Source organism: Homalodisca vitripennis, chromosome 7 (assembly GCF_021130785.1).
Source record: "Homalodisca vitripennis isolate AUS2020 chromosome 7, UT_GWSS_2.1, whole genome shotgun sequence".
NCBI lineage: Eukaryota > Metazoa > Arthropoda > Insecta > Hemiptera > Cicadellidae > Homalodisca > Homalodisca vitripennis.
The window spans coordinates 142,889,882-142,903,586 of NC_060213.1; the positions used below are offsets into that span (position 1 = coordinate 142,889,882).

At 34.1% G+C, this 13,705-nt stretch overlaps 1 protein-coding gene across 5 annotated transcripts in view; it reads left to right on the forward strand.

The window, feature by feature from the left end:
• LOC124366445 (furin-like protease 1) overlaps positions 1-13,705 on the forward strand; it is a 512,427-nt gene that overhangs the window by 470,247 nt on the left and 28,475 nt on the right. For all 5 annotated transcript variants that reach the window (XM_046823010.1, XM_046823006.1, XM_046823007.1 and 2 more), the window contains 2 exons: positions 686-814; positions 7,158-7,323. In XM_046823010.1, coding sequence (XP_046678966.1) covers positions 686-814; positions 7,158-7,323 — 295 coding nt within the window. The remainder of the gene's footprint in view (positions 1-685; positions 815-7,157; positions 7,324-13,705) is intronic.

The window sequence follows — 13,705 nt, forward strand, 5'->3', positions numbered from 1 at the left end:
ATTACGAGTAAATATGGTCGTCTTCACTTTTCCTAATTTTGGTTATAATAATTTGTTTTATCACTGTAAATTTTAAATTCATATTTTAATTTAGAACATATGATTGTTATTGAGGACTATAGGTACTTTTATATCGATTGATAGTCTAATAGGATTTGAGATGCGAATATTAGGTATCGATGACTGTATTCTTCGATATAAAACACCGGGTCCGCTTATCGTACCCTACACATAAAACTTTTTTCTGGGTTCTTTATTTAGTCTGAACTATAATGTTGCTAAAAATTTTTAACTTTACTATACATTTAATGAATGAATGATGAAGCTCTCAAGGAGTTTACAACCATCCAGGACCTATGTTCCAAACTTAATTACTGTTATTGCTTTGTCGGTTAAAATGATTTATTGGTTGAGAACTTTAAATGCCCATAATGTCACTACTGAAATAAACCAGTGTTTATTAACAGAATAATATAATAACTTCGTGCAACAAACTAACTTATTTTCACTGATGTAGTTGGAATAACTTATAGTTACATTTAATTGGAAGCACTAACTCCCATTGACGTACTTTGTGAAAGGACTATTACCGCTTAGGCATCAGTAATTGGCTCTAAATGGAACTTTAGCCATTATGTCTTGAACTATTTCATCGAATCCTTAGCATATTTCTAACTTGTTTCAGAACCGCGGGAACGGACTCGACATGAGCGTGGTGGGGGCCTGGCGAGAGGGTATCACAGGCAAGGGTGTGGTAGTGACCATCCTGGACGACGGGCTGGAGAGAGACCATCCTGATCTTATCAAGAACTATGTGAGTACATTTAAATACCCTATTTACATAGATTCAAATGAGCGCTGACTTCTAGTCTTGGGATTGTGTACTTGACATTAGTTTAATTATTATAAGGCCAGTCAAACTCAATCAGAAATGTGTTTGTAAAAATTAAACTTTTTATATATAGTTCTTTAATTTATGTTGTCTCCGTCAGTCTTTTTCTTTAAATTCCCTCCTAGAGACTTTAAATTTGCTGCGCAGGTACATTTTCGTTGAAGCTATATTGATTTTTGGGTCAAAATGACAAGGTAACTCTTAACATTAAGGTCCTAATGATTTGAAACTTGCTAAATGGCCTTTGCTTGGTCCTATGAATTACCCTGTTTAATTTTGGATGACAAGATCAATGGACAGTATATCTATCTATCGGTATAGACATCTGCTCGTCTGTGCGATACAACTCTTGACATAAATATCCTAGGGACTTAAAACTTACGCTCCTGTGTTAGAGTAAATGTCAAAGGACAGTCCTTACGTCAGTCCATCTATACGCTATGTTTTTCATACTTTCGGATCCTTTCATACTCCTTGTATTTACTTCTTTTACAATGTTAATGACTACTATCAGTGCTGCTATCCGAATCAGACATCTTATCTTATAGATATAACTCTGTATAAATTGGAACTAAATGCCCTTACATTCAGAACATTGCTAAATATGTCAACAACTCAGCACTAACATTACTTTGACACCGTTACATTATAGTTTATGTTATCAATTTTTTGTTTAAATATGATGGCAGTATTTGGTTGTAGTAAAAACATTTATTATATTTTATAAATTGAATGTTAACTGTCAGCTATATTAAAGTGAGGCGAATTAAAGATATAGTTGGTATAAATGGTATTTATATAAAAGTTTAACATTACTTCGCTAAATTACAATACAAAATGGGAGAGAGTGCCCTCTAACCCTATGCCTTTGCTCGAGATCAAAGCAAGAGGTACTTTACTGAACAGCCGATGATCCGCAATTACCGATCAAACCCGGGGAAGTTGGGAGCTCTCTTGTTGATCGGCCCCAGAGTACAGTCTATCACTTCACCCCCTCCCCACCCCTACCACACGTACAGGTTCTCGCGGGGTTCCTTCTCTTTAGAATCAATTTCAGTAAAAGCCCAAGCGCAAATCCGAACCTGTATTTTATTTATTTTCGGATTTATTCGATGTGAACAATCCCCGTTGAGGGCAGTTCAAACAGTCAGTGCAGCCGATGTTACACTTGGTTATATGCACAACAGCGATCCAGTGTAGGCTTTAGTGTTAATTAACCCCGAGGGGCTCTCACTTTGTATGTTTATGATATTAACTTCATAGTATTTGTAAAATTGTGATATTCCTTGATTTGTTGTCACTTGCAAACAAAACGATGTAATAAAAACAAATCAGATTCCATCCCAACCAAATATCCATTCAATAATGTCGTGTTTGGAAAACTAGGCCGTATCTACATTAATGTTGTAATATGAATATTGTGGAACAATATCCAAAGTTCATTAAAAATAAGATTGCCAATAACTAATTTCAAATATATGTATACATATGTGTTAAATACACACATACAGGTTTCTTAACCATGTTCATATAACGTTATTCAGATTTCTATACACTTAATTATGTATGAGTATGATGTATTACTGATTATCACAGTAAAACCATTGTCATAAGTGTGACCTTAGATGTAAGAAACCAAATTACAAACGTTTTAAGCCGGGCATTCACAGAGTAATAATGTTAAATGTAGTACGTCGCACTGTGCTGGCATCGGCTCGTGTTTTAATGTACAATAATCACGGACGTGAGATAATTTGGAAAGCAATGTGTTATGACTCAAAAAAGACTCTATTGAAACTGTCCGCTCGCGTTCACTTCATATACTGTGTACATCAGTTCAAAAGTATTATGTAAAAACGCCATCAAATTCATAAAATCTGTGGCACTACTGAGGAAACTTTTTGTTTATTGTACAACACATTGCGTTCAAACCACAGTGGATGCAACATATACTGCTAGAGTAGGCCGCACCAAAATAGTACAATGTGATTGGATGCGTTGTTGCCATATCGCTGTTGTCCAGCGGCTCTTTCCATCTGGTCACTACAGATAAATGAAATAAAACGGGCGCATATTTGTTTACAGTATCAACCAATTATGTTTCTGCATTGGCTCAGATGTTGAGACGGATAGCTAATATTCCATACACTTAAAATTGGCTACATTGTTGGGCATAGGATGTAGAGGGGGGATTGAAACGCTATCAGACTATTTTGGTGCGGGCTGCTGTATCTAACAACGTTATGTTGCAAGCCCTTACTGAATAGAGATGGGCTAAATCAGCACATACTTGTAATCGTAACTTCTAATACTGTTACTCGGCGATACTGAGTACAAATACTGGATACTTGAAATCAATGTTTCCGTACGGATAACATTTTTAATACTAGACACTCTAAATCAGTAGTTGAGTAATTGTAACGCTTTAAATACTGGATACTTGAAATCAGTATTTCCCTACTGGTAACATTTTAAATACTAGACACTCTAAATCGGTATTTGAGTAATCGTAACGCTTTAAATACTGGATACTTGAAATCAGTATTTCCCTACTGGTAACATTTTAAATACTAGACACTCTAAATCGGTATTTGAGTAATCGTAACGCTTTAAATACTGGATACTTGAAATCAGTATTTCCCTACTGGTAACATTTTAAATACTAGACACTCTAAATCGGTATTTGAGTAATTGTAACGCTTTAAATACTGGATACTTGAAATCAGTATTTCCCTACTGGTAACATTTTAAATACTAGACACTCTAAATCAGTATTTGAGTAATTGTAACGCTTTAAATACTGGATACTTGAAATCAGTATTTCCCTACTGGTAACATTTTAAATACTAGACACTCTAAATCAGTATTTGAGTAATTGTAACGCTTTAAATACTGGATACTCTAAATAATTAATCCGTACTTCTAACGCTTAAAATACTAAGTATTTCCCCTAATAAACACACAGTTTTGTAAATGGATTGTACTATACATTGAACCTTTGCTTCTTTGAATAGAGTCCAATAGGTTGTACACTGGGTATTCTTTAAGGTTATAAAAAAACTTATATTTTATAAGTAATTTCTTTTTGAGTTTTTGGTATATTAACACAATTTTGTATTATTAAACAATTAATTAAACTCTTATTTGATGTGAATCATAAAATATCTAATCATAGTTTACACAATTAAACACTTTTAATTCAATGTATTATATAAGCGGTTTAGTTTTCTTTAAAACAATATATTTTTTACTCAATAACTAATTCTAGAATATCACTCCGACACCGGCGTTGGTAAGTGATTTACATTGTGAAGTAGCAAATATTTTCCAGTTGGATCGTTACGATCGCAATATTTATTTTGTATTTGTCTGCTTCAGATCAGCATTTCAGTATTCAGTCTTAAAGAAGAAATATGAGTACTTCAGGACTAATAAAGTAATCAGTACTAGAATATCTGCATCTTGTGACCATATGGAGTACAAGATACGAGTATCTGTCATCAGTATTTTTGGTTCTCAGTAACCGTTACAGATACTAGGGGAAAGTAACCGTTATAAAGTAGTGATTGCCGAAATGCAGTCTCACCTCCATACTTGAACCATTTTCCTCCACAATTTGAATCCGTAACAGCTATAACCCAACAGCTAGTATCAACCCGTATCACCACTAAAGTATAACATCTGAGGAATTTAGAATGGATTCTTATTAACCTATGATCAACCTCTTTTATTACAATAGTACTTGAATTGATTAAATAGTGTCGGTCTAAAATGCGTGAAGTAAAATTTCGTATAGAGTAATTTAACACTTTTCACTGCACTCGCAGTGCTTATTACAAATAAGAGTAATAAATGTCATATGCAAAATTGTACTTACGTTTGTTATTCACGAATGGGTTTACTTAAACAATAACTGCGCTAAATAAACGTTAAAAGTGTGTAATTGTCCCATGTCTGGCCCAGGAAACAGTGCCACAGCAGTGGATGATATTGGCGTGGTGCATTTATTGATGACCGCCAGAGGCAGACGTATTGTGCTCAATGTGGGGTGGCATATTTACTAATTTGTCTCCGCCTTCTGTAAGCGCCTCGCCTCACGGTCTTCATTGTTGTCGTCTCCACTGAGTACCAAACTGACAAAATTATTTCGGACCGTATTTCTAACACATTTGTATGTTATAAATATGTCATGCTAATTATGATAAACCCGTCATTATTCGAAATTTGAGTTGTTGTTGCTTTTTGTAAGAACGTAATCCCAAAAAGAAATGACTGATTGTTATTAAAACGTAATTTAATTTCAATTATTTTTCATATTCTTCGTGAGGTTTTTTAAATAAACCCCAGGTTTTGTTCGCCTACCTGAACAAATAGGTACTCGTTGTATTAAGTGAGGAGCTTGTTTATTTATTTCTTAAACACGCCGAAAAATGCACTTTGTACATATTTCTTCATTCCTTTGTCTATCGGTTTCTGAGAGTTGTTATATTGTATTATAAATTATAATTAGAATTTAATTGTAAATTTCTGGAAAAGTTAACAATTAGAAATATTAAGTTATAATTTTATTATTCTATTTTACCATAAATTGTAGAATAGTAACTTAAAATATAATAAAATCCAATAAAGTGAAAGACAAAGAACAGAGAGTTTAGACTAAAAAACCAAATCAAAACGTTAGAAACTAAAAACGAAGTTGATATAATTTTAAATGTTAAGCCTAACTACTGATATTCATTCTTTCACATTCATTCATTCATTCACACTGTATAGTAGGCTACTCGTTAGGTGTATAGTAGTCTTTTGACTTCTATATGGTATATTTATAATATTACAGCAATGTAATTGACATTCTAAGTATAAACCTAAATATAATCTTTTTTACTCTGAATGTTTACTTATCGGTTACTAAATGTAATCTAGAGAATACCTAGTGGTAAGAGTGCGCTGTACTAGAAGAAAGACGCAAAATATATTAAACTACTACAGAAATATTTCTAAAATTATACAAAAAAGTGCAACCTCTAGACAAACTTCCCAACACCAATTGATTTGACAAACTTTGTTAAATATCGGTTTTTCTTGAAATAAAAAAATTAATAGAAATATGAGACTTGCAAATCCACTCTTTCGACAAAAACCGATGATCTGATGAAAATATTACAATTTTTCCAGAGAAAACATTCCAAAGGGCTGTCATTAAATATTGGAAGTAAATGCTTCTTGCTACATAGCAAGGTATGATATGACAAAAATACATTCAGATGATGATTACACACAAATACTCGTAATTTAAAGCCAAGTCAGTTACGTATTTGAACGTTTAAAAGTGGACCAAGGGTCTTCTGTGTCCAACACGGCTTATGTAGGATTAACACTTTAAATATATAACCGGCTAAGTGCCAAAAATTACGAAATAGCTTTTCCTTGAACGTATGTAACAGGCTAAGTGCCAAATGCATTGGAAGTGTTGTAAAAAATTCATGAGTTTATACCACGAACTGTGTGCCACGTAATTAACGTATATTACGATGGGATAGGTGCCACAGCTGACACTAAAAAGCTTGGTTTGTTCTTATATTTTTTTTAGTTTTTGATCTGCAATTTTTATTTGATATTCGGTTATAGTATTACATTACATGATACTCACTGCATATTACACCTGAACTTATGGTTTTGTATATTAATTATTTTTAACATATATTAACAATTCAACTGTATATTATTTTTATTTACTCCATCATAACAGCTGTTTTATCTCAAAGCTTTACTTTTGGCACTTAGTCTGTTATACATTTAGTCTTGTTATAATCTTAATTTGAAACTTTGTTGAAGAATATATTATATTCAAATAAAAACATTTCCATTCGTATCCAACTCGTCTGTCAACAAATATTTCTATACAATCCTAATTTGCAGTTGACCTATTTATATTTTTACTGAAAACGAACATATATTGAAGAATTGGATGTATAACTTTGAATGAAACTTTCTGCGTGTATACATATATTTTTAAACTTGAAGAAATTGAACAAAAGATAAATGATAATATAACAGTGCTCCACGTGATAAACTTTGTGGGTTTTGCCACTTAATTAGAAATATTTAACAACACATGTATAAAAACAGCTCTTATTGCATGTATTCCTTTTATGTAATGGAATTGGCGTTAAAGTAAATATATAGTAAACTCAATTCAGTTGACATATAACGACAGTTGGCTGCCTGTTTATTATATAATATACAACGTTGACGTGTTGTGCAGGACCCTCAAGCCAGCTATGACGTCAACAGCAGGGATGACGATCCCATGCCCAGGTATGACCTGATAGACTCCAACAGGCACGGAACCCGGTGTGCTGGAGAAGTCGCTGCTACGGCCAACAACTCCCTGTGTGCGGTCGGCATCGCCTACGGTGCCAGCGTTGGAGGTGAGTCAATATATAATAAATTATGGTATCCAAATTAAACCAATATTAATACTAATTAATAACATCAGTGATTTCCTGTTCACGTAGCGTCGAAACATCACTTACACAATTAACCGATTCAAAAATTAGGTCTCTCTCTGGAGAGTCATCTTCAGTCATCAGGTGCTCAAATGAAACTTCCTATAATAAACATCACATACACAATTAGCTTATTGAAATAGTAGGTCTCTCTCTGGAGCCATGATTAGTCATCAGGTGCTCAAACGAACTTCCTATAATAAACATCGCATACACAATTAACTTATTAAAATAGTAGGTCTCTCTCTGGAGTCATGATTGGTCACCAGGTGCTCAAACGAAACTTCCTATAATAAACATTGCTTACACAATTAACTTATTAAATTGTAGGTCTCTCTCTGGAGTCATCTTCAAACATCAGGTGCTCAAATGAAACTTCCTATAATAAACATCACATACACAATTAACTTATTGAAATTGTAGGTCTCTCTCTCTCTCTGGAGTCATCTTCAGTCATCAGGTGCTCAAAACGAAACTTCCTATAATTAACATCGTTTACACAATTGACTTATTAAAATTGTCACTCTCTAGATAGGCATCTTCAGTCATTAGGTTCTGAAACGAAAGTTCCAATAACAAACATTGCTTACACAATTAATTTATTGAAATATTGTAGGTCTCTCTCTCTGGAGTCATCTTCAGTCATCAGGTGCTCAAATGAAACTTCCTATAATAAACATCACATACACAATTAGCTTATTGAAATAGTAGGTCTCTCTCTGGAGCCATGATTAGTCATCAGGTGCTCAAACGAACTTCCTATAATAAACATCGCATACACAATTAACTTATTAAAATAGTAGGTCTCTCTCTGGAGTCATGATTGGTCACCAGGTGCTCAAACGAAACTTCCTATAATAAACATTGCTTACACAATTAACTTATTAAATTGTAGGTCTCTCTCTGGAGTCATCTTCAAACATCAGGTGCTCAAATGAAACTTCCTATAATAAACATCACATACACAATTAACTTATTGAAATTGTAGGTCTCTCTCTCTCTCTCTGGAGTCATCTTCAGTCATCAGGTGCTCAAACGAAACTTCCTATAATTAACATCGTTTACACAATTGACTTATTAAAATTGTCACTCTCTAGATAGGCATCTTCAGTCATTAGGTTCTGAAACGAAAGTTCCAATAACAAACATTGCTTACACAATTAATTTATTGAAATATTGTAGGTCTCTCTCTCTGGAGTCATCTTCAGTCATCAGGTGCTCAAACGAAAGCCTGTATAGTCAAATTGAAGCGGATGGAGCTTCCTTGTGATTGGCTAAAGAACCAACTACCAGTTTGATCAATATAGCTTCTGTATTACAGATTGACATATTTTACATAATTATCCGCTTGCTTCCCAAAGAAGTATTCATTTTTATCATTTCTAGAGTTTCTCTTATTACCCTTGATTAATAGTAAGGAAATTTCAAATTCTATTACCTTTTTAGTCTTAAAACAGTATTCTGCTGTAGTAATTATTCCATATTTTGAATTATATGGAATAATTCAAAATATGAATTATTCCATATTTTGAATAAATACTCTGTGGCTAGTGTCTCACAAAACCAAACCAATGGCGCAAAACCAATTTGCGATAACCGGATCAAGCAACATTGAGCGTGGTTGCTGCGTGGATGGGTGACCGCTGAGCGATCCTGTGTTTGCAAGCAGCCCGCATGCCCGGCCATTAGGGATGGTTCAGAAACCACCTTTAAGCCGTCGGTCCCTAAGTTAAGTGTTTAATAGGGTTTCTTAGGCTTAACATCGCCTGGTAAAATAAGACACCTTTACATTTCCTTTAGTTTTAGTTTGTTCACTCCCAGCGTAGTGAAATCTTGTGTCACTGGTCTCAAGCTTGGGCTGGCTTGAATACAGTTTGTATTTATCGTCTCCTTAATACCCTCCCTATTTTATGAGTCTTTCCTTGAATATAAATAAGACTTTGGACGTTCTTAATTTTGAAGTTCTAAATCTAGCTCGTTTTGTTTAACTCGTTCATTACCTCCTGTGAAATGACATTCAAATCCCATTAATATTAGTCTTGGCCCATTCGTTTTCCTATTTTCTTTTTATATAACAACGTGCGGATTCCAATATTTTGAAAAAAGTTGTAGGATAACTTATGCACTCACCATGATGTGATAATAGAGAAAGATATTTGAAGATTGCAGTCCTGTGAAAAGAAATTTTCAAACACAAGTATTATTGAGTTCGAGCGATTCTTACACATCTAACATAACTAATCCGTTAAAAGTTGTCGGCAAAATATTGTGAAAAACTAAAATTAAATATTAAGTCTTCTAAATGTGAATGAAAAAATGTGAACTTGGTGTGGATAATAGAATCGCAAGAAACATATAAAATTACGGCTCAATGTGCGACTGAATTCGTACACTGAATTTGGAAGGACTGGGTCCTAAATATTAAACGAGGTCATGAAACGTTGATTGGAAGGTAGTGCCCACGATATTAACACCAAAACACCGTGCCGGTTCGTCGAGGGAGCGGGCAGCCAGCTTTGATTTTAGAACTCCGACCACAGAAACTCTAAGACGTCCTCGCCCTACGGAAGCCAGAAGAGAAGAGAGCAAGAAACTTAATTCCAGATATCTAGAAAACCTGAACACATGAACCACACAAAACAGGCAGAGTTCCACAGAAGCATCTAGAAAGAGATAAACCATCAGGAAAAACAGACGACTCGACCAGCTGTAGGGAAACAGCTCTCGGCCCGTCCAACGGCCAACAAAATAAAGTGGCAAGCGCCACAAATGTATTTTTTTCTTGGGAATGTGTTACTTACAAATTCAGTAATTTCGCTAACTAAAGAATTATATAAACTAAGGGTGGAGATAATTTCAATTCCATTGCTTCAGGATCACATCATTTATTATAGTTGTCTAAATATTGTCTGTTGATGTAGCCAAAATCGTGCAAAATTTACGTTTGACCTTTCTCTTGGTTAATATGAGGCCAGTATTAATTAAACATTCTCATGGCTTCTACTTTATTGAATAAAATATTGCAAATACTTATTAAACCGTAACTCTTAAAATTTACTCCGCTTCAAATTTGTATGTTTAAACGCTTCCACTACTTGAACATTCCTACAATTAATTACGTAATACATCCGGCGCTATAAAATATAAGGCTTCAAAGTTGGCAGCCTGCAGCCGGATATCCCTCTCTCCACCCAACCCTCCCTCACACCCACACCAGTGTTGACTGTCCTCGTCGTTGGCTTGAGGCCAAATTGCTTCTATCATCAACAGCTTTCATTTCTGCATTGCAGCATTAATTTGTCATCTTCTTTACGGCGCTCACATTCCACTTCTACACTCCAATTAGTCCGAGACGAGTGTGAAATGCTGAATAAACTCTATTTTATTTACTCGATCTAAAAACTAGGAAACGAATAGTATGTTTTCAATGCTAAACTATTATTGGTTTAAAGTTTGTTATTGACGATGGAAGGTTTGAAAAGATAACAGGATTCCGGAAATTTAACACCGTTATAGTTTATAAAAGGTACAAAAATGCTTTAATTTTAAAGGGCTATCACGATGGCAAATTTCCTAAATCCTGTTATGCTGGTTATAACTCAAATTTAGAAAATTAACTACATTAATTACCACCTTAAAACAGAGAGAGACACCAGCCTAAATATTTATTTTAGTATAAACATGAATGAAAGATGAGTGTGATGCTTGTAAACCTTAATGCAAAACCATTTCTGAGAATAATTTATCCATCTAGTACGTTCTTGAAGCATCGATCTTTGGTCTACAGTATTATTGAAATCCAGTTTGTAACTCAAGTGTTCATCTGTCACTAATCAAAATATGACATGGGTATTGTACAAAACTCCTCGCCATTATAGGGATTATTGCGGAAGTACATTCGAAAAAACGGTAGAATAAATGTTACTTATGTATATAAGGATATATACAGAGTGAGTTTTATGTCCTGGCACACCTGGATATAATTTAAACGGCCCGAGATATCTATGTGAAACTTGACCCTACCTATTATAACATATTTTTTTAATTTTTCAAGTTTTTGAAAATTTTGCCCCTCTTTTTTAAAGGGGGGTAAAGGGGGGCAACTAAACATTTTCAAATACAAACCCGTATCACGTGACCCCTTATTTTAAACGGAATAAAAAAAGAAATCCAATAATGCAAACTAGAGGTTTCTACGTTTATTTTAACAGATTTTATGACAAACTTACAATAATAAAATCAGTAACTATTTATCGTAGTCGCAAATTCTAAAAACAGTTACCTGCTTTAATGTAGCAGGTGTTCAAACTGTTCACCTTTGGCTGTTTGACAGTGTGCTAGACGTGTGTAAAATCTTGAGACAGCATTCAAGAAATGATCTCTAGGAATTGTTTGAGATAAGTTCAAAATTATTTGCGTTAAGTCATGGACGTCAATTGGCTTTGTTTTGTAAACCAGATATTTCATGTAGCCCTGAAAAAAATAATCAAGTGGGTTAAGATCAGGAGACCTTACTGGCCATTCCACAGCGTCCCTTCGGCCTAACCACCTTCTTGGGAAGACATTATTTAGATATTGTCGTACTTCAAGACCATAGTGTGGTGGTGCTCCATCTTGTTGTAACCAAATGTTATCAGCTTCTTGTCCAAACATATTTTGGAGTGCAGGCACAATCTGGTTTTCAAGCATATCTAAATACTTCACAGAATTTAAATTTCAATCAATTATAAATGGACCGACCAAGCGGTGATCAACTATTCCTGCCCAAACATTAACTTTTGAAGGGCGTTGTGTATGGGCCTCTACATACAAGTGTGCATTGTTATCTGCCCAGTAACGACAATTATGCCTATTGACGGCACCGTTGGTCATGAAAGTTGCTTCGTCACTAAAAAGGATTATGTTCAGTAACTCAGGTTCAGCGTCTAGTTTGCCCATCGTTATATCACAAAATTCAACCCTACGGTCATAGTCATCTTCACTAAGCTCTTGCACTAGTTTGACTTTAAAAGGTTTGAATTTATTACATTTAATAATTTTTCTTACCGAAGATTGGCTAATGTCGTGCTCCAAAGCAGCTCTTCTCGTAGATATGTGGGGATCTTCAACAAAGGACTGCATACCATCTAATGATTTCTCCTCGTCAATTACAGGAGCCCTTCCTGGCTTGGGTCTATCCTTTACAAAATGAGTATCATTAAACCGTTGAACAATTCTTGCCACCGTAAATCTAGTTATGGGATTGTTCCGGTTAGGAAATTCTTCATTGAATAATTCTGCTACTTCAGCATATGATCTCATACGTTCTCCATAACCTCTCATCATTAGCACAGTAATTCTTTCAAACTCAGAATTCTCCATGTAGAAATATAATAAGTAACACTATTTGTCAGAAAAATAACCTTAAACTGATGTTGTTTATAGCAACTTAACCAATCAGCTGATGAAATTCAAGTGAGTAGTAAAGAGAAAGTCAACAGTAGATTGTTGCAATCGGTAAGATAAGAACAAGGGAAATTCCAAAGCATGTTGACTCATGCTACGATAAACAGGACAAGACTATCAAATTTTGTTGTAAATTTTTCATAAAATCTGTTAAAATAAACGTAGAAACCTCTAGTTTGCATTATTGGATTTCTTTTTTTATTCCGTTTAAAATGAGGGGTCACATGATAGGGGTTTATATTTGAAAATGTTTAGTTGCCCCCATTTACCCCCTTTAGAAAAGGGGGCAACATTTTCAACAACTTGAAAAATTAAAAAAATATGTTATAATAGGTAGGGTCAAGTTTCACATAGATATCTCGGTCCGTTTAAATTATATCCAGGTGTGCCAGTACATAAAACTCACTCTGTATATATCCTTATATACATAAGTAACATATATATATATATATATATATATATATATATATATATATATATATATATATATATATATATATATATAATGACCACAGAATGACCATGTTAAGATTCGTGCACTTATTTATCTTCCTAGTTAACAGTGTGTACTTAATAACCGATCGTCCTGATCAAGGTGTAGAAATGTTTATAACTAAATGTACCACATTTTATAATCCTTTGAAAAATTTCAAAAATGTATTAACTGTTAAAGCTTTATAAACGTCAGCTGACCAATATCTTGACACCTAATATGATAATATAATATTATTTTTTTCTAGACTGCTAGAAAAATAACTGTATCAAATTTTATTTTGTTATTTCTACTTGTTTCTGAAATAATCGTGAAAACTAAAAAAAAACACATACAGACAGACGTACGGTAAACGAAAAAGGGTTG